The 22,065-nt window shown below is 39.7% G+C and overlaps 2 protein-coding genes across 2 annotated transcripts; one reads left to right on the forward strand and one right to left on the reverse strand.

Moving 5' to 3' along the window:
• Positions 1 to 5,252: 5,252 nt before the first annotated feature.
• LOC137129337 (lens fiber membrane intrinsic protein-like) lies at positions 5,253 to 7,473 on the forward strand. Its single transcript, XM_067508369.1, has 5 exons — positions 5,253 to 5,426; positions 6,012 to 6,205; positions 6,763 to 6,912; positions 7,006 to 7,140; positions 7,255 to 7,473. The coding sequence occupies exons 2-5, from the start codon at positions 6,031 to 6,033 to the stop codon at positions 7,314 to 7,316; spliced, it is 522 nt and encodes a 173-aa protein (XP_067364470.1). The 5' UTR covers positions 5,253 to 5,426; positions 6,012 to 6,030; the 3' UTR covers positions 7,317 to 7,473.
• Positions 7,474 to 8,345: 872 nt separating this feature from the next.
• On the reverse strand, positions 8,346 to 13,645 carry hspa8b (heat shock protein family A (Hsp70) member 8b). Its single transcript, XM_067508368.1, has 9 exons — positions 13,478 to 13,645; positions 11,319 to 11,528; positions 11,025 to 11,230; positions 10,620 to 10,772; positions 9,929 to 10,484; positions 9,632 to 9,834; positions 9,331 to 9,529; positions 8,972 to 9,204; positions 8,346 to 8,867 (listed from the first exon to the last, which is right to left on the reverse strand). Exons 2-9 carry the CDS (start codon positions 11,521 to 11,523, stop codon positions 8,679 to 8,681), a joined length of 1,944 nt encoding a protein of 647 aa, XP_067364469.1. The 5' UTR covers positions 11,524 to 11,528; positions 13,478 to 13,645; the 3' UTR covers positions 8,346 to 8,678.
• Positions 13,646 to 22,065: the final 8,420 nt, after the last annotated feature.

Genomic DNA, 22,065 nt, shown 5'->3' on the forward strand with positions numbered 1-22,065 from the left:
TTCAGTCCTTGTGTGACTTATATGCCAAACTGTTTATGCTGTTTGGAAGAGTAAACAATTTCTTCCTCTGACTGAGGAAATCAGATTTTTCTTGTAGCACCATCATCTGGCCAAAGGTTAAATTGTGGCCAACGGTTTTAGCCTGCGAGAAAAAAAAATGTTTGCATCATTGAATAATGAACATCATTTACTGAGTTGTTGTCTCTATTAAATATTTTGTGCACTGGGTTTAATATCATATATGTTTTGCCTTCTCTGCAGATGCCTTTAGTGTGAATCATTTAGTCAGCCTGAACTTTTAAGGAGGCAAAGACATTTGTGTCGCATTCCAAAACCCCATGGGGAGAGATTTTATGAACTAGATCAAAGTAGCAGTTTTTACTGAACAAAATGTCTGCGGTCAAGTAAAATTCAATACATTTAAATGGCTGGTGTTGTGGAAAACAAGGAAAATCTGCTTTGGAATGTGTAAGGGTGATGGTAGCCTGTGCTGGACGGCACAAGTCTAGGAAACAGAGATCATGTCTGCATTAAGGTTGAAACTGCAGTTTAGTGTGCGAATGAAAAACGGCTGCTCTTTTCTACCTTTATTCTTTCCATTCTTTACATTATTGCTTCTCGTTGATCCAGTCCAACAGGAAGAAAGTGAAGTTTAGTGTGTTGCCCAAGGACACTTCGAACGTCGAAGTATGGACGTCAGGAAGAGCTTGGGATCAAACTCTTCCTCCTGAGCCACAGCTCAACCTTAATGCAGACATGATCTCTGTTTCCGAGACTTGAGCCACAGCTCAGGAGGTAGAGAAATCTGGCGTTGTAGTGTTCTCGGAGGAAATGGAGCTCGGATAGAAACAGTGTTATATCACAACCCAAACAGCTGGTGGCAGTAGTGCATCTTTTTACCTTAAAAGCAGTTGGACTTCGTTGCCTGGATTGATAAAAAAGATTTGCTTGTTCCCCAACACTGCTCTGTGTTTGCTCTGTGACAAAGCGATGATTCCAACATTTTTCTATTCTGCTGAATATAATGATGCAGAGAGCAGTTTTTTTCAGTCCCCCACTCACGGTAAGCATGAGGAGAATGACCCATTGTTTTAAAATACACTCTGGCTTGATGTTCATATTGTCTCGGACACAATCCAACAGCCGGTTCTTCCCATTCACATTCGGCATCGGATTCCAATAAAGTATCTTATCTTTTGGGTTACCATGTTACTCTACATGCAGCACAAAATAGTTGCATTATTTAGTAGAAGTACTTCTCTGAGTGGTTTGGGGGTGAGTGTAGAGGTCACGCCTGCAGCCAATCAGAGCGGATGGAGGATGAATAATGCGACTTTTATGTAAATAGCTTCTGAACGAGCAGCTTGAAGACAAAGGGGAATCTGGTTTGTGATGGATTAGGAAAATTCGAAACAACTTTTTATAAATAAAAGATTGCAGCTACCAACAACTACCAAAGTCCAAAGGAATAAGAACATGTATTATTACTTCAAGAGTAACTGAACTAATTGTTCCTTGGTTACACATCAAAACTGATATCATTCCCATCAGGCTCAGCTGTATTTTGTACTAAAGCTAATTAGCAAATGTCAGTACTCTAACACAAATAACTGTAATCTGTGAAATGAAACAAAGTAATTTAGTCTGAATTTTGGAAAATATTGCCATGTAACCTTTATATATCGTACCTTCAAGGCATGAGATAAAAACTTCAGTGCAGGAGAACAAAATGATTAAAATATCTCGTGTTTCACCATGACAGTATATACTTGTGTTGGCTGAGCTAGAAAAGGAGAAGACAGAGAGTAGGAGCAATAAAAGAAGACAGGAGTCAACTAGAATTTTTACCATCAAAGCCAAACGTCCCTGATTAGGTCTGACGGAACTCAGAGATGATACTGAGCGTGATTTGAAACTTTTGGTATATCGCAGCACTGTGCAAAGCCTTTTGTGAATGTGGCTTAATGAGGGGAGGTAACCTTCATCTCGCAGTACGACTTGTGAAACGTGACAGCTACAGGATTTGAAAGGTTCAACTGTACGCGCCTCTTACGTGCAGATCTTATAAGTTGAAGTGCTACAGTTTGGCAGCGAAGCAATCGGGTGGCTTGGAAAGTGAGTTGGACTCCATTGCCTTTGGCAAATAATGTACCCACTGGGCCCCACGGGCTACGAGGATAATGGTAATCTGAAGCAATTTGAAGGGGTTATGCAATTTAGAAGGCTTCTGCAATTTTATGCTTTTAGGTCTGTAGAGTGGATTATAGACCTAAAAGCACACACCTACACACACACACACACACACACACACACACACACAGACAGCTCAGCTTGACCAGTCTGAGGCAACTTCATGTGTCTATAAATGGACTTCACCAAGTTTCTTATGCTGTAAAACGTAATTTCACTGTCGCATTACTTCAAAGATCCCATTCAGACATCATTAACATGGGAAAGTGCTTTTCTTTGAGTGAGAAATTGTGTCTGTTATGGTTTATCCACCCCAGAAAATTTAATCATCTCATTAAAATAAATATTACAATTCAATCTAATATTTCTCCAACATTGAAAAAAAAAAACTCAAACATCAATATGCAAATATATTTCATTTTTTTAAAAAAGTGAAGATTCCATACTCCGTGTCTGTAGACTCCTACTTTTTACTTAAGCTGTCAGTTCAATATAAAGACTGGTCTGAAAGAAAGATTTAGGTTGAGCGCAGAGAAACTTTCTCAGCAGATGAGGGTGAAAACAACTTTCTTGTGTCAAACTCTGCCCCTTCAATATTGTGCATTCATCTCTCTGCACATGTGAAGTAACTATGAGCAGATTTGGGACTATTTATTTATTTATTTTATTTTTTTACTTTTGATGATGAAAGAACATTTGTTCCAGCTGAATGTGCATTAGTATGATGTTAGGTTCAGGGTTAACTTTGCAGCCCTTTATTATAGCGTAAGGTGATGCAAAGTTAAAAAAAAAAAAAAAGAACTCTTCCTTCTATTTTTCTTTTATTCCATGGGAGAGAAAAATCCAGCTTGAGGTTTAGTCTCTGCTGAAAGACTAAATAAAAGGCAGCACCTAGTGGTCACGACCGTGAGGAGCATGATGACTAACGCTCAGTGATCCCATTCTTTGGTTTTACGCTCCAGATGTTAAATGGGCTGAGCTTTCTGTGAAATTAAAAGTAAATTAGCGGGACACTGATGATGATATTTAAAACATTTATGAAAGGACAGAGACATATTTTTGATTTCTGATTTACTTAGAAACCTTTAGTTGTTTATCCCCCTGCTTTTCATACTGTGACATTTCAAAATGTCTTCCGTGAAAAAGACTTACTGAACATCAACACTTTCCTGCAGCCACTGCTCTTGATAAGAACACCAAAATAATTAAATAAAGTCCTCTTAGTTGGCAATTAGTAGATATAAATCTTTTCTGGACAGGCCTCTGAATTGTTTAGATGATGCTGCAGAAAGTCAGTCTGTCAATGTAGACCTGCTACTGTTCAGATATAATATCATCTAATCGTTGTACGTAGACTCTCCATCAATAGTCTGCTTGTCAATAGCTTTACATATTAAGATCAATATCTAGTCTGAGTGTTTACCAACTAAATGCTGCGGTCATTTCGCCTCTTTTTGTCTTTTAGAACAGAAAACACAGGTTAGCTGTGCACACACTAAATACAATAGGATTGAATGAAGATATTACCCCCTGAACTACCTCATATTCTGACTTTCCATTTTATTCCCTTTGAGCCATTCTGAGCTCAACTTCCTTTGTTTTTTGGATCATTGTCTTGCTGTATAACCCATTTTCAGCTTATGCTTTGACTCACAGACTGATGACCTGAGTTTCTCCTTCAGGAGTCTCTGGTAGAGTCTCCGGTATGGAATTCCGTGCTCGGTTTACACCAGATGAAACCGTTCATAGAGGATTCTCCTAAAAGCTTAGAGGCTCGTGTAGATATGTGGTGGCCAAATTCAGATAAGCTCCAATGTTCTTCTGGGTTAGCAGTGGCTTTCACCTCACCAGTCTCTCATGATGCCATTTCCATCCAATGGTTTTCTGATAGTGGTGTCATGAAAACTAACCTTTATTGAGGGGAGAGAGGCTGCTTTTCCTGAGATAAGTCCTGGATAAGTCGTAGATGCCTTCCCGGGACCAACTTAATTGCCCTTTTTTTTATTTTTTTTTAAGTTGGCTGTAGCTCATAAGGCAGTTGTCCACAGACCACAGGGTCAGTGGTTCGATCACCGGTCCCGGCTATATAGAAATAATTTTTAAAAAGATGTAAATTTTCCTCACAGTTAATCATTTAAGCCTGCATTTGCTGCTTCTCACTTTGACTTGGTTTGAAAAGTTTGAAAATGGGACATGAGATATGAGCCTACACACAAAAAGTGCAAATCAGGAGGGGATTGAATATTTTTTCACAGCACTGTGTGTGTCACCATATTTGGTCGACGACAGGTCATATCAGTGACTCTATAGTCACATCTCTGATGAAAACCCTTTCTATCACCCTTTTCAACAGTGTCATTGCAGCAATGGAAACCTCCTTTTTAAGGCCAGCAAACCCTCCGTACTCTTCAAATGAAGTATTACAATAAAAAACAAATCATTTCTACTGCAGCACAGTCATCTAAACTCATATAAACCAAACTCCATCAGCCCCCCACCTTTCAGCTTATCCTCACTCTATTGTGCCACATCAACAGTGTGCATCTTGTCCTCTGACTTGATGCTGTTCGTCTTCTGTTATTAAAGGAATCCCTCTGGGTGTGCGTCTGTGAAATGATGGAGACTTGAAATTTCACCACAATGTGCGACTGCTGAACCCACAATTTGTCTTTCCATACTTATTATGAGGGATGGAAAGTCGCACCATTGTAGTTAGAGCTTTGTCTGAAACCTAATCATTTATACTGTTGGATTGATTTGATGTAAATGAGCACACTGGAATTATGGAAATGTGTGCACACACGGATAATACAGTTGCTTCACCATCAGAATTGTATGGATTTGCACCAAAAACATTATTCACAATGACAGATTTATCATTTAAAAAAACGAATCTCTGTTAAATGAGCTTTTTTGAGCATCACCATGGGTAAAAGCCCAGCGAAAGCCCTGAGTTCACTGTGTGCAGTTGTGCAGCATTTTGAATTAAAAGTGCTGCGTCGTGAGTATTACTGAGATGTGCGCAGCGCTTTAACAGTTTTGTATTTTCAGCAGATTCCCTAAAACACAAAACTCATCCCCTGTGATTGGTTGTGGCTCAGCGTGCCCTATTGTTCCACCCGTTCGTTCGCTTGGTTTCCTACGCGAAAACAAAACTTTCCTGCCACCCCGGGCAATATTGGGCTCCTCTGTGGTTTGACAACCGAAAAACTGGAATCTGTTTTCTAAGAATTAAGGTACGTAAGGAATATATAGGAATGTTTCAAATGTCATATATTTGCAAGTGGCTCTTAAAATTTTGCATTTGGTAGTTAACCTCTAGATGCCAGATTTTCCCTTAAATATCCCTGAAATAACTTTCAAATTAGGATGAAAAAGCTAAGGAATCAAACAAGAGATCATGTTTTCATCCTTTTCTGCGCACAATTTTCATCCCGTCTTGTTTGGTATATCTTAAAATACTCGAGGTTTTGATTAAAATTTAATGTTTTGGCTTTGACAGATGTTTGACAGATGCACATGTTTTTGAAGATGTGTCTGACTGTGTTAGAGTTTAATGACTTGTCAGACTGAACTGCCTCCTTGTCCATTGTGTTAAACTCCTCTCAGTGCCTACAGAGTAATGCTTCTATAATCAGATCTGTCTGGCTCCAGCATAACATGTGAGGCATCCTGCTGAATGTCTTTAGATATTGTTTTATTCATATCCACGTTTATTCATATCCCCGTGCTCTGTAACAGGAAGTGCCTGCTCTAATTGGCATTGCAGGGGCCAGATATGGTGGGGGGCCCTGACTAGCTCTGTTTTCTCTCTGTGTCAGTCAGTATTTTTTTGGCAGGATGTACAGCTTCATGGGAGGTGGGTTGTTCTGTGCCGGAGTTGGGAATATACTCCTCATTGTCTCCACGGCAACTGACTACTGGATGCAGTACCGTCACTCCAGCAATTACATGCACCAGGGCTTGTGGCGGTACTGTGTGCCCGGGAAGTGCATGACACACACAGACAGCATCGGTAAGACTCGCTGCATGTCTTCCACTGGAGGCAGACCCTCATTTATATTTATTAGTTTGCTGAGAATCAGTCTATGTCCTTGGCTCTAACACTCATCAACACTGGCGTTACATCCCTCTGGAGCTTTGTTTGGGTGTTGGGTAAAATACAGCTGTGCAAGTGAAAAGACGTCGGAAATTTGTGTTATTGTCACGTAAATGTCAGGATTTCTTTTAAAAAACCCACATTCCCCTATAATTAAAAAAAAAATGCTGCATCATAGTGGCTTTATGTAGGTTATGATGGGGACTTTAAAGAAGAGTCTGCACCTGTTTCATTAATATTCTAATACAGTATGTCAGACACAGAGTATTTGATCATCATCCAGTCTTCATTTAATATAACACATTGGGCACAAATCCATTGCCAGACACTAGATGGCAAGCTCGAGCTGTCTTTCAGACAAAGAGCAGCAGCAAACGAAACGACACGACATCGGATGCGTGTGGTAGGTGAGTGTAACATAAATGAATTCTTCATTTAGCACTGGACGTCTTCCCTTCCCCTGTCACCCACAGCATACTGGGATGCCACCCGGGCCTTCATGATCCTGTCCCTCCTGGCCTGTTTCATCGGCATTGTGATTGGTGTCATGGCCTTCATTCACTACTCCTCCTTTGATGGCTTTGACAAGACATTTGCAGCTGGTATCCTCTTCTTCATCTCCTGTAAGTTCATCATGTCATAGTCACACACAAGCCCCTTTGCTGCAGTGAAGACTCTGAGTTTTCTTTTGAAACTGATCCTTTCATCCCTTGCAGGCTTCTTTGTTTTGCTGGCGATGGCCGTTTACACGGGAGTGACAGTGAACTACTATGGCAAACGCTATGGCAGCTGGCGATTCTCCTGGTCCTACATAATGGGCTGGGTGGCAGTGGTGCTAACATTCTTCTCAGGTATAACGGCCAACACACTGACAACTGCAAAAACTAGCAGGAATCACATTTTCCTTACAGTTAAGGTCACACATCCCACTTCTTTCCTTACTAATTTCATTCACTTTCTTCTAGGTATCTTCTACATGTGTGCCTACCGAATGCACGAATGCCCAAGAAACTCGAACTCACGCTGAGCTGCTAAAGACTTACAATACACACACACACACACACACACACTAGCACCGGTTCATAATACTGTACAAGGCCAATTTTCCTACTGTTTCCTTTTACAGTAAATTACGCTTTCATGCATAGGTAAAATAAATGACAAATAAAGCAGTTGCTGCCTAACTGGGTCTCTCTACATTATTTAAACTTTGGAGTTGCAGAGGTGGACACTTGCATTGGGACTCATACGGCTGTGAAACAGCTTTGCAGGTTAAACCCATAGATAATGGACTTGCGTTTCACAATGTTTTACCCAACTTGAGAACATTTTTGCACGATGCCACGATTTCAGTTTGTCTAACAGTATAGTGTTCTATATGATGAGAGTTGGTACCAAGTTATGAACTTTCCACATGATGAATGTGGAAGTGATTTGATTGTGTACTTAAAAACTACATGAACCTAAACGGACAATTCACTTAGTGTACAAATATTTCATATCTGGACCATTACGAGAAAAAACAAAAAAAGATAAGAGTGGATGGCACTGTGTCTACAAACATGCTGGTTTGGCTTTAGAAGTTGGGGAGGACACAATGAGACCTCTGTATTATTCCCATTGACACATGTGAAAATGGCTCCTTGGCACAGATAGTCCTTTCATTCAGGTTGTTTTGAGTCTCAAGGCTCTGACCCATGGGGGGGGTCTCAAGCGAGTCTCAAGGGGCCCAAGGGCCCCCCTAACTTCTACACCCCAGTATCAATGACTCAATCCTTACTGAAAACCTACTGTGTTCATTTCTAGTGCCGTTTCAAATAAATATTAAGTGTCAATCAAAATAGAGATGCAATATTTCCTCCTCAAAATCCTAGTGGGCAATACTTTCTAGCAGCCCTGAGTAGCGTCTGTAGAGAACTCTTGTCAAGCTGTGTGTACAGTATAATGTACCAGTGCAAACACATGTCTTCTGGCCCAGTAGTACTAAATGATCTAGTAGCAGTTATCTATGATATTGTTATTTATGTTGCAAATTGATAAAAAGTCAAGTCATGAGTGTATAGTCGAGAACATTTATTTAATCTTATTTTGCAAGTGTTGAACAAAATTAACCATTTTGGCCTCTGAAAGAAAAACACACTGCGGCAGTGCAAACAGGAAATGGTCTGTTTAAATAAAATGCGCTTTAGATGCCTGAAAAATTTTAAACTAAAAACAAAGCTGCAGTACAAGTTCTGCATTAAACCCTGAATACAAAAATATTTAAGTCATGCCGAGAGAGTTCTGGTTTATGGTGCTGAACAATTCTGATAATTCTGATATTATGAGTGAGATCACCCTTCACGCCAACCTCGAGAGGAAAGAGGACAAACCCATGCTAACATCTACTTTAGTCCACTTCCTCGATGGTGGGGCCAGAGGATGCTCCCCCTCCGCCAGGAGCACCACCAGCTCCAGGGAAGCCCCCTGGCATTCCACTCGGCATTCCCCCTGCACTCTGGTACAGCTTGGTCATGATGGGGTTACACAACTTCTCAAGCTCCTTCTGCTGATGCTCAAACTCATCTTTTTCTGCCGACTAAAAAAAAAGAAAAGCAGTCAAATGTTAATTGAATGCCTGTGTGATCATTATTGACACTTGGCTGTCACAACAACAAACCGGGACCATTCATTTAATCACACCTGATTTCTGTCCAGCCAGCTGATGACCTCGTTGCACTTGTCTAAAATCTTTTGTTTGTCCTCATCACTGATCTTGCCTTTCAGCTTCTCATCCTCCACAGTAGACTTCATGTTGAAGGCGTAGGACTCCAAGCTGTTCTTGGCAGACACCTTTTCTCTCTGCACATCATCCTCAGCCTTGTACTTCTCTGCTTCCTGGACCATGCGCTCAATGTCTTCCTTGCTCAAGCGACCTGAGCAGTGGAAGAGAAGAATTTAAAAAATAAATAAAATAAATGATTTTATTTCAAATGACAAAAAGCTCCTTTACATCCCACCCACTTTTACAGTGAAGACACAGTGAGCTAGATAAATGTTACCTTTGTCGTTGGTGATTGTAATCTTGTTCTCCTTTCCGGTGCTCTTGTCGACAGCTGACACATTCATGATGCCGTTGGCATCAATATCAAAGGTCACCTCAATTTGAGGGACACCTCGGGGGGCAGGGGGGATTCCAGTCAACTCAAATTTACCCAGCAGGTTGTTGTCTTTGGTCATGGCTCTTTCACCCTCAAACACCTGCACATTGAATGTCAGATCAACTCATTTGCTTAAAAAAAAAAAAGACAGAAAAAAAAAAGTGTTTTTCCCCCTTTTTCCCTACAGATGTGGTTATTGTACCTGAATGAGAACACCAGGCTGGTTATCTGAATAGGTGGTAAAAGTCTGCGTTTGCTTTGTGGGAATAGTAGTGTTCCTTTTGATGAGAACAGTCATGACTCCTCCAGCAGTCTCAATGCCTAAGGACAACGGGGTCACATCGAGAAGCAGCAGGTCCTGCACATTCTCAGATTTGTCACCTGCCAGAATGGCTGCCTGCACAGCTGCAGAACAAATGAGTAGAGTTGAGCTTTTAATATATAGTGGTGGATAGTGCATTAAAGTTTGGATATATTTATGGTCAAAAAGGGCTCACACCTGCACCATAAGCCACTGCCTCATCGGGGTTGATGCTCTTATTGAGCTCTTTCCCATTGAAGAAGTCCTGCAGCAGCTTCTGGATCTTGGGAATACGAGTGGAGCCTCCCACCAAGACAATGTCATGGACTTGAGTCTTGTCCATCTTGGCATCGCGGAGAGCCTTTTCCACAGGCTCCAGCGTTCCACGGAACAGGTCTGCATTCAGCTCTTCAAACCGAGCCCTAGTGATCGAGGTGTAGAAATCGATGCCCTCGTACAAAGAATCGATTTCAATACTGGCCTGGGTGCTGGATGACAAAGTGCGCTTTGCCCTCTCGCAAGCTGTGCGCAGACGACGTACTGCCCTCTTGTTGTCGCTAATGTCTTTCTTGTACTTGCGTTTGAACTCAGAGATGAAGTGGTTCACCATGCGGTTATCAAAGTCCTCTCCACCCAAGTGTGTGTCACCTGCTGTGGACTTCACTTCAAAGATTCCATCTTCAATGGTGAGGATGGACACGTCAAATGTGCCACCACCCAGGTCAAAGATAAGGACGTTTCTTTCAGATCCAACCTGAAATTTGGAATATTTTATAATGCTTGCTTAGAAAAACTGAGCAATCTGACAACATTATCTTGGGATGGAGATGTCAATGTTTTACAGACAAAACATTGGCAGCGTAACAATGCAGCCAAAGACTCGTTTTACCTTTTTGTCAAGGCCGTAAGCAATAGCTGCAGCAGTCGGTTCGTTGATGATACGAAGGACATTAAGCCCAGATATGGTCCCAGCATCTTTGGTGGCCTGGCGCTGAGAATCATTGAAGTAAGCAGGCACAGTCACAACAGCATTTGTTATTGTCTGCAAGAAGAAATTTAAGTTACAGCGGTTAATGGGATAATGATAATATGGTGCTGCTGCTGCTGCTGCTGGAGCTTCAGTCAGTTAAAACACAGCAACAGTAGTAAGCAGGACATCAAGACAGCAGTGTTGTGTTTGTTTCTCTGTTTCTTGGAAAATAGCCAACACAGAATTCTGCATTATCAAGGTGTGCATTACTCATGCAGAACAGCAGTTCAAAAGCTTATAAAATGCATTTTGTTAAAACTGTACCTTGCCAAGGTATGCCTCTGCGATCTCCTTCATCTTAATTAGCACCATGGAGGAGATCTCCTCTGGATAAAAGGTCTTGGTCTCTCCCTTGTACTCCACCTTTACTTTGGGGCGGGAATTATCATCAATGACAGTGAAGGGCCAGTGTTTCATGTCCGACTGGACAACACTATCATCAAACCGACGTCCAATGAGGCGCTTTGCATCTGAAGGGCAACAGAAAATTATATAAATAAGCAGAATCTTTAAAGTTTACTAATGATTTGATAATCTGTATAGAAAAATGTTCCATACCAAATACTGTGTTGTTGGGATTCAAAGCCACCTGATTCTTGGCTGCATCCCCAATCAGTCTTTCAGTGTCAGTGAATGCAACATAACTGGGTGTGGTCCTGTTTCCCTGGTCATTTGCAATGATTTCAACCTTGCCATGTTGAAACACTCCTACACATGAGTAGGTAGTACCCAGGTCAATGCCAACTGCTGGTCCCTTGGACATGGTTCCTGAGAACATGAAAGGAACCACTTGTTAGTCATATGTGGGAACTAAACTGAAACTCTGGACATGACAGACTTCTAACTTAAGCTCTCTTCAAGTACAGTGGGTGACTACCATAATGCACATATGTAGTATGTGGTAATGAGGCTATTATCAGGGTCTGAGCTGCTCAAACAGAAGTAGAAACAAACCATCTCTGTGAAGTGAAGCTTCATAGCACCTGTTTTAAAGCCTTCCCACTTTTGGCAGCTTAGTAACTGCTGAGTTTATTATGGCAACAGACCACACGGAGGCTATGGCCTTTTCTAGGAAGCATGTCTACTGTAGCTTGTAGCCACACTCAAATGGCATTTGTCAGTGAAATGACACGATTTCATTATTACTTGACACAGATATTACATTAGAGGACTTTTTCAAGGAAGAAAAAAAAACCCGAGACAAACAAAGCAAAACAAACAACTGTAATATCTCAACTAGGGCTTTGGAACATTGGCAGTTGCTATATTAATATGAAAAAAAACAACAACAACTACGGAGAAAAAAGTGATTTAGTGGTAAAACTTCACTTCACTAGTTATCTGGGAAAATTGCCAATTGTCAAATCTGGAAAATTAGCTTAGGAAATAGTCATGCTCCTAATTACTATCAGGAACAAAAGCTAGATGACTCAGAAAGCAGTAACTTCTTGGAACATGTCCTATATTTACAGTTGCTACAGTAACAAACCATCACTGCACTGTAATATTAGCCTAATGTTAAGCTACATGGAATGTCTTCATTACAAGCCTACTGTTTGAATGGTTCTCATATCAAAAGGGAGGTTACTCTAATTTTATTATTAAGTCATTTTGTCCTTCCGGTTCCATAATCCTGTTTAATATCTTGTCTTTCCCAAATATCAAACAGGATATTTTCTTGGGAAAGGTTTTAACAATATGTGCCATTTGTCAGTCCAAATGATCAGGTAATACTAAAAAGAAGATACTTCTCATAGAAAGACATGTTAGTCAAATCAGAAATACGATTTAGCTGCTATCTAATTTCCATCTGCAGTCAATGTCTGCATTTGAAAAAGTGGTGCAGTACTTTGCTGTTGTTGTTAAAGAATAATGTGGCTTTAGGGGCGAGGGGCGAGGGGCGGGTGGGGTACATCCTTGGTTTCACTTATCAGCAGCAGCTCCAGTACAGGGAGGCGTGTCACGTCTTGAGTCCCGGAGTCTGGACCGTTCTCGAGCTTTCTGCTCACTTCCTTATAACTGCACCCAGTTTGCGAGGCATTCACGTTACATAACGTCTTCGCACATTGCACATGAGCAACTTTACGCATTTACCGACTCCTGAAGCGCAAGGCTGCAGTCTCATCTAGGAGAGGACGTTACCGAGATCGCTTCGTAGCTGTTGTCAGACACGTGATCCACACTTACACCTCTGCACACTAACTTCCACAACAATCAACTGACACGCACAATAACGGTAACGTTACAAAAACGTGGCTTAACTTTTAGCATCAAGTGATGACAGATATTGGCGCATTGAAAGATGTGCAGCTGTGTTTAAATGTCAACTGACATTAAATAACAGCAAAAATGAGCTCGAGCTACCTAAATTTATATGACGTTATTAGATGTAAACAAAGCAGAGTATTCCTGACAACTGACTAGGCAAACTTCAAAAGGGCGTTATATGACGTCATTGATGACATCATCGGTGAACCTATACATACGCCTCTTAATTTACCGAACCTTTAAGCTACAAAAACAAAAAAACATAACAAACACAGAAAAGTCCCGTTGGTTCATACTGTCACATTAGCAGCCGTTAACATGCTATCGATTGCTAACCGTTATTTAGCCGTAGCCAACTTAGTTAACGTTAGTCTTCGTGTAACCTGAAGCTCACTTCTCCGTCAAGTAAAAGTAAACAAAGTTAGAGTCATTCACTCAGCTACACTCACCTCCGTTGAATTCACACTCTACGCGTCTTTGCTTTTTTCCCGGCGTAACGTTAGTGGCCGTTCGTAAAGAGGCGGAATTCTCCCACAGAGGTTTCCCGTGGGATGAGAACTCTCTTCTGTCACTCAATCGTTGACCGTATGTGTGTGTTTGTGTTTGTGGGAGCGGCCGCGCCCCCTAAAAACATTCACGCTCAGAACTCTCTAGAACACAGGAGGAGCGATGCTGACCAATCACCTGCCGGCGCTCCCGCTGCCTCCCTCGGTGCTCCACTTAAAAATGCTGCTGCTTGCGCGCTTCCACTGCAGTTGCCACCAGGAAAACACGGCAGATTTCCCCCAATGATCAGCAGAAAGTGGCTGCTCAACATGCTGAATCATGTGCCACTTGTTCAGTTTAGGTATTTCAGAATGAAGATACCAGATTTTTTTTTTTAAAAAAAGGGTTTATTCAAGTAAATCTTACTATCATTTGTTTTAACACTGTCATTGCTGGAGAAAGCTACAATGAGGTACCAGGCAGTATGTGAGCACATGGGCCCTGACTTTCCTGTTTGGAGTAGCATCAAATGATCACAGGTCAGATCACATCCTGTTGCATCACGTGCGTTTGACAACAGATCTGGTGGTGAATGAAATAGGCCCATATTCAGAAGTAGAATAATAATATGCTATTGAGCCCTTAAATCATGATATACAAGAGTCAAACAACTTTATTTATCCCCTTGGTACTGCTACTCTGGCCACTGGGAGAAAAGGTTCCCTGTATCATTCTATAACGAACTAGGTAATGAGCAATCTCTGGCTGAGTGTGCTTCTCTTGCCAGCCAGGACGCTGTGCAGTGATTGGGAGGGTTCGTCCTCCATTAGGCGAAGTTGAGACAGCATCTTCCTCTCAGCTACTACATGTAGAGGGTCCAGCTCAACCCCCAGAACAGAGCCAGCCCACCTGGTTAATGTGCGATCTTTTACATGATAGTAGCTAGTTTTCGATCCACCAATACGCATCGCCTCTGCCCCTGCAGAACCAAACTCCACACAATGGGGGACCGAGATTTCTCCGCAGCTGCTCCACGGCTCTGGAACTGGCTCTGGCTCTGCCTGAGAACCTGAGGGCACCACAGACTGTGGACTGTTTCAAAAAACAGTTAAAGACTTTTCGGTTCAGAAAAGCATTTAAAGCGATCATTACTTTTTTTATTTTTATTTTGCTATGTTATTTTATGTGTTATATGTTTTAATCTGCTTGTGTAGCACTTTGATATTTGTCAACAAATGCAAAGTGCTGTATAAATAAAATGAATTATTATTATTATTATTATTATTATTATTATTATTATTATTATTATTATTAAAAATGATATGTATTAATACGTGTGTTGGTGATTAGCCCTAGTGTTATGGATTGAAACTACATTTCATCACCCACCCCAGAGAATAGCTGGCCACAGAGTGTTACATATTTAATTATGAACAGGGTCTCTGCACACCGGATTGCACACCAGGTGCAACAGGTGGAAGTAAACACAACCTACAATTACTGCATTTCAGCCTCCACAGAGCAGTCTAGTTTCAGTTTATATGCATAATGCTGTCCAAACATATATTCTGAACAGTTCACCCTTTAGTCTTGGTGGATGCTTCTCCCAGATTGGAAGCAAGTACCTCAAGGTAATCACATTCAGAAGAATAATGTATCGTCGTACTTCTGAACTCCTTCTGAAATGTAAGTTCACCTTGACCTTTGCCCCCTAAAATCCATTCAGTTCGTCCTTGAGTCCTAGTGCAGGTTTGTTCCAAGTTTGAAGAAGTGTACCCATGCCGTTCCCGACATTCACAAGAATGAGATGGAGGGAAGGACAACCTGAAAACATAATGCCTCAAAATACAGATGTCACTGGAGAGGAGTCATAAAAAACTGAAAAAAAAAAATCCTGCCCACTGTGTCGCTTAGTTTGCAGTATTTATTATATCATTCCACCTACTGTGTAAACTCCAGAAATTGATTTGTGGAGTACATGGGTAGAATGATGTAATGTCCTCTATATAGACCCCACCTGATGAAGATTCAAGAGACTGAAAAGTTGCAAATTAATAAATATTGCAGTTCAGGCAAAACAGTGTGCAAGTTTTTCATATTTTTTGTGACATAAACATTAACTGCACAAGACAACCAGGGTTTCTTCTGTTTTTGTTTATATATATTTATTATATTATTTTACAAGGTTAGTTAGATTAAGAAGCGTATGCATAAGCGTATTGATGATGTCATTAATGATGTCATATAACTCGCTTTGCAGTTTGCCTTTGACATTTACCTTTTAAGTTTGTTTAACCAGTTGTAATAGAAGCAATGTTTACAGAATGTTTGTGACACGAGATGATGTTCAGCTCAGGTTTTGGAAGGAACAGACACAGCTATAGGAGCTACCAGGTACAGCTAATGGAGATTTAAGGACAGCTATTAGATCTGATGGAAACAACGGATTACAAGGTAGTGGGGGCCGCAGCAAAGTAGAAGTGAAAGGTTTAGTGTGTAGCTGTGAAGGCACACATTTTCTGAACGTGTTTGTGAAATTACTGTTCATATACGTGTACTTTAGAATTACTCCATTATCGGCTAAGTTGAGAAACGTGGAATTCAATATATGTTCAGTGTTTCTCATACAACGATCTCTGGAGTGGATATTTGTTAAACCACACCTACAAGTAAGGCACGTTCAGACCAACAATTCTAGGACTGTGGAGCTTTCCACAGACCTATTCTCCTTCAGGGGTTTTTTTCTCTGTTTTTATTTGCACCAATAGTAGAAACTAATGTGACACAGGGTGTTCAAACAGTCGATATGTGTTGTATTGTATTCTTAAATAGATTTGTGGTGAGTCTGCAGACTTGCCTACCTTCATAAAAAGTCATATTTTCAGCTTTCCCTTCTGGCAAATGGCAGTCTCGGATGTTGTTTTCAACTCTGACACCCATTTTTATCTTCCAAAATGAATTACAGTATTTTAAAACACAATTAACATGAGCCAGTGGTAAACATGGCTGTTCTCCCTCTACCACTCATAAAGGTGGACATTGGTGACTCACTTTCAGGAATCAGGCAATATAATGCTGAGCTCACTGATCACAAAAACATACCCAAACTTAATAAAGCAACGGTCCGCTTATTAATCTAAAAGGATGAAAGTTATGACTGCTTGGATCTCATCTCTACACTACTTTGGCTAAAATCAGCTGAGAAAAAACCTACTCGGCACCAGGAGCACAAAAGGTTCCTCAAAACAGCGTTTTAACTTGGTTCATAGTTGTTACACTTCTAAGAACTAAGAAATATGTTTATTGTCACCTTTAATGCTGAGCATTTAATTTACTGTATTTTTTAAAATTGAAGCAAACAAAAAGCCATAAAGTGATTAGAGTGACGAGAGTGAAGCTGTCAGAGTGATCATGCTGACCCCTGTCCACATTAAAACCACCAGGTGGTGTTAAGTTGTGCCAGATTGGTGTATGAATATAGCTCACAGCCCATGTCAAAAAGTGCTTAGTGGAAATAATTTGTTAAATGTTAAATGGGATAAATTGTAGCTCATTGACTCAGAAGCATGACATCAAGAGTATCGGTAACTCCAAATCATGTCTTACGTCTGTTTAAGGATTTCTTTCTTGTTAGTTTGAAATGTTTAACTAATTCTCCAAATACTGTGGCCCTTCTTGAGTTTTGGTGTCTGGTCCTTTAGCTGGATAAGTATTTGTCACTATGGCTGCTTTCACATTACCTGCTGAAGTGACAGAAATCTGTTCTATTTGCCCTTAAAGTGACACACCTGCAAATGAGTTGGGCGACATACTTGTGTGGACCTGGGTCCCATTCACGTCTGACCTCTGACAATGCGACCTCTGTCAGAACGGTCAGATCTGGCAGAAAAAATCCCAAGTGACACGTGTGACATTTTCAAAGATCCTTGTTAGCTTCTCTTGAAGTTAAGAAAGATTAGTTTCCAGCAGACAGCAAAAGCACCTTTAACCACAACTTTATGGTCCAATGAGTCATTTTAGAGTCACATTAAGGAGCTTCCAGTGCAGTGGTATTGATCCTAATACCTTCAAACAAAAAAATCTGTAGAGCATTCATTTTTTGTGTGAGCAAGTATTTGTGTGAAAATAGATTGTGAGATTAGGGCGTATTACTAAAAAAAAGAAAGAAAAGTGCGTCCCAGATCATTTTATAACAACCCATGATATTAGTTTACCATTAGTTTACAGAACAGTCCGTGAGTTATGACCTTTAAGAAAAAAAGGGCTCTTCCTATGTTACTGTTACTAAATATGAGGGTACTGCTCCGATGACGCGTGTGTGTTGCACTGATAGTGTGACTCAGTGTACACCATGATCTAATTACACTCAACAGGTGCTGTTGAAAAGACGTGTAAGGCTAAACTAAACAATCCAACACTTTTGGCAGAATATGAGCCCGGAATGGTGCCATAGAAACAAAAAGAAGGAAAAAAAGTATAACATTTTTTTTATACACTGCAAACAAATTAGTTTTTTTTATATAGTGGGTGGTAGCCGGATCAATTGCACTTCATTACAGCATAATGAGAGGAGTGAAAATCATTGTTGGCACTCGAGGTGCTAGCTTTGCCTAATTGTCGCCGTGAATTCTCAGGTTTTGGTATGTTTGCATGAGTTAGGGTTGCCATTAATGCTAGAATGAATTTTTTCGCAACACAGAGTCACAGAAAATACTCAAAATTGTTGCATTTTAAGATGCCATCAGCTCTTAACTGTGGCCTTGTGTTGAGTAATTTAGCCCGTTTTATTTTTTATTTTTTGCTGTATTTTTTACCATAACGTGTAAGATTTGAAAAGAACTCTGGGACCTTTTAGTAGACGCACAGTGAACTGTCTTTATTTAAGAAACACAACACTTGTTTTGTCACACTTTTGTTTCCATTGTATGAAGTCTATTATTTCTGACATTCCTGTGTGTTACATGAGAATTGTTACTAATGTAAACAGTGTTTGCTTAGTCATTCGGAGGAAGCCGCTGTCCTGAAAACGCAGAATTATAGTGATGCGTGACAACCCGTCTTTTCTTAATGTTATTTTAAAAATGTATAGCATGCTTCCACAGATTATCAAATTTTATTTAGAGCTTTTTATTTAAAAAAGGAAATTTTATAGGACTTTCTGCACTTGCAAGTGTTACAGTTGAGTTTTAATCTCAAGTTTGGGTGTGATTCTGAAGAGCAGTATATGAAACCAAAATGAGTTGAACAATGAGTATAGAATTACTTATTAAAATATCTATCAATTACAGAACCCTTCACTTGTATTAGGCTGTAGATTAAATTTTCAATTGATAAAACCACCATTTTGCCGATCAATTTATAATTTAAAACAACAATAACAACAATGTGAAATGCAAAACCAAAAATCGCTCATTTACAAATTGTTGTCAGATGCATTTGTCATTTTCTTAAGATTATTGGAGTTTGGAACCACCAAAGTCACCACCGCCTTCGTTGAGTTATTGGATAGAAACCATTTTTCTGTAAGAGGCAGCCAACTTGGACTTTGCCAAGTCTGAGTAGAACTGACTGTTGTTAGAAATAACTTTTTAATAAAAGTCCAAATTGGAGTGGAGCTGAAGAACAGCAGCTAAACATGCGTGTTAGTGAACATCTACACAGCTACCATTAGCAACAGCAGGTGATAATGTTTGACTTGATGACTGAGTTTTGAGAAACTTAGAGAAGTTATGGCCAGAAAACTACAAAATAAGAAAGACAGAGATGAAAAAAAAAAACGAAGTTCTCTGAAGAGAGCTGCCAGGTAATAAATCTCTTTTGCTCTAAAGTGTCATTTCTAGCAAGATATGGCAGCATCCTTCTTGATAGAGACAAGAATTATCAAAAAGCAGCTGTTTGGATAAAACTTTGACTGCATTAGGGAGATAGTTCATCTGGTCTGGTAAGGCTGACAGATAGGCTTAGTCCTGCAGTGTCATAATATATTGTATAATTTAAATCCTGATCGTCCATGTAAATATAAATTTATAATGAAGTTGGCAATACAGACCTTCTCTTTAATTGCTGATAATAAAACGCCCTGTGTTCTCACTGGGTGTATCAAATGTTCCTCTAAATGTTTGGAGACTCTAGAGGGTTTATTAAGTGGAGATTGTGTGATTACATTCAACTTTCTTCAAAGATTATTGATGATTGTCCCTCAGTACACTGGAGAGATGCATGCTTCTAATGTCTAACGTCTTCGATGTCCTTTTTGCAATATGTGAATAAATATTTTAACCTTCAAAAAAGTTCTGTTATTCCCTATCACCTACTTCTGACCTGAGCATTTGTCCCCTGCCACTTAGTCCCCGATGTCTCACCCTGACTTTGCTATTTTGCTTATTTTCTGTCTTACTTGGACGGCTGCATTTAATAGACATGAGAATGTGAAAGTGGCTATTGAACTATTTCTTTGTACTTGGCCATTACACAATGAAGAGCAGGGCTTTTTTACAAAGAAAAGGAAAGAGATAAAACGAAAAGGACAATTATGTTTTCCCTATCATATGCTTTTTTTGACAGACATATCTCTACACAGAATAACAGAACAGAATAACTCACAATACTGGGTTCAAATTACGTGCCAATGTTTTCTTTCCGTAACGTGTCAGGGACGCCTTTGGTTAATTTCTATTTCAATTAAGTCAATACCTGCATTCTTTGATTAACTACATTTATACCAATTGTATATTGAACTAAATCCTGTGTCAAAGAGAAAATGGGTTGTGACCTAAATTAGTTGCAGGTTTCTGCTGGGTTAGTATTGGTATTTCTCACTGGTGTCCATGTTTTCTGTTTATGGGTCCAGGTTTTAAAGAGTTAACGCCCTCATTGCTTGCAGACAAATGCTTATTTAGACAACAAAGAAGAGATTAAAGCTGGCACTGACACTGGATACGTCTAGAGTAATCTGACAGGCACCTTTATCAGGCCGGTGTATTACTGTGGGATTCCTTGGGGACCAGATTCACTGAGGAGCCCCTTTCGTGTTGTGATGCTTCACAAAGGTCTTTGGATTTCCCTCAGATAGGTGTGTCTATTATTCGCAGCACAAAACAGAACCAAAATGTTCTATTTGCAGGTTGGTGCCTGAGGCTATGACAACGGATCCATTACAAAAATGACACTCTGTATACTAATAATGAGACCTTTATCACATCAGACGATCTCTACAGAGAACAGCAGTGATCAAATCATTAATCCTGCTCTTTCAAAAGGCCTATGAAAATTTGTTACCTGAACCAGTGTGTGTGTGTGTACATTATGTGCTGCTCTTCCTGCTTATACCTCAAGTGACCTTCTGTTGCATAAACAGTCTGTTCTGGTATATTCCACAGGACCGAAGCACATGACAGATATCACAATACTGAGCTGATACTGCTGAGCTGAGCTTTATAACATCATGGTAATATTACTAACCAAGCTGTGGCTATATGGCATTAAGATAAAGACAAATAAGTGCCACTAATACAATTTTCATTTAGGAATTTGGGGAAATCAACTCATTTTTAAATAAACAGAAATATTAAATGTTTTATTTTTAAGCTAATTTAAGTTGAAATTTAAATTTTTTTTTTAAGTGATATATACCATTAATGAACTACTGAGACAACATCTAACAATAAATTAAGTTGCTAAAAAAACAGAACTGGCATGTTACAACTTTTGTCCCTGTAGTTAAACAGAACAGACTGAAGAACTCTTCTGTACATCAGTGAACCTGATTCCTCTGTGATTATGAATTTTTTATATTTTTGATGGAGTGACCTGTGATGCCTTACAAATTTCAGAAAAATTGATATTAAAGACATATGATGATATGGCATTAGTAGCTTTTCCAGCATGCAATGTTTAAGATAAAAACAAGACAGACATAAAGCTCTCGAAATATGAGTCTTTTTGGTAGTTTAAAGAAAACATTCCTAGTGGAAACTTGTTTTATGTCTTTTTTTAATTTTCCCAATAATACAAACAACATGATCCATAAAAATTTGAATTTAGTCTCTACCCCCCGCACCCTTATATTTTAGTAGTCACAATCCATCTTAACTTGGTAGTTTGGTACTGACTCTAGTACAATGTGCTAATTGTTCTTTGTTACAGTTTTAAATGCTAAAAGTTTTATTCTGTAAAGTGCCCTGAGATGACTTTGTTGTGAATTGGCGCTATATAAATAAAGTTGAATTGAAATGAATTGAATTAAAAGTTCCCCCTCCCAGTGTTTTAAAACAGCTTTACTTTACCTAACTATGCTCTGCGCAGTCAATCAGGTATTTGTACTTATCAATTTACACTACATAAGAATATTAAAAAACTTACTAATCAAGCAAAAATCGTTGCCATTCTCTGATTGGTCAGGAGGGTGAGCCTTGCTCAGAAGTCAGTATGTCTGCACTGCTGCCAGTGCTGTTCAATCAGTTTGTTTCAGGAAAGGCTTCGACTGCACCTCTTTGCATTACAATTAGAGATGGAACGTATTTATATTGATAACTATTTGTGAAAAATAATG

The sequence above is a fragment of the Channa argus genome, chromosome 6 (genome assembly GCF_033026475.1).
Source record: "Channa argus isolate prfri chromosome 6, Channa argus male v1.0, whole genome shotgun sequence".
NCBI lineage: Eukaryota > Metazoa > Chordata > Actinopteri > Anabantiformes > Channidae > Channa > Channa argus.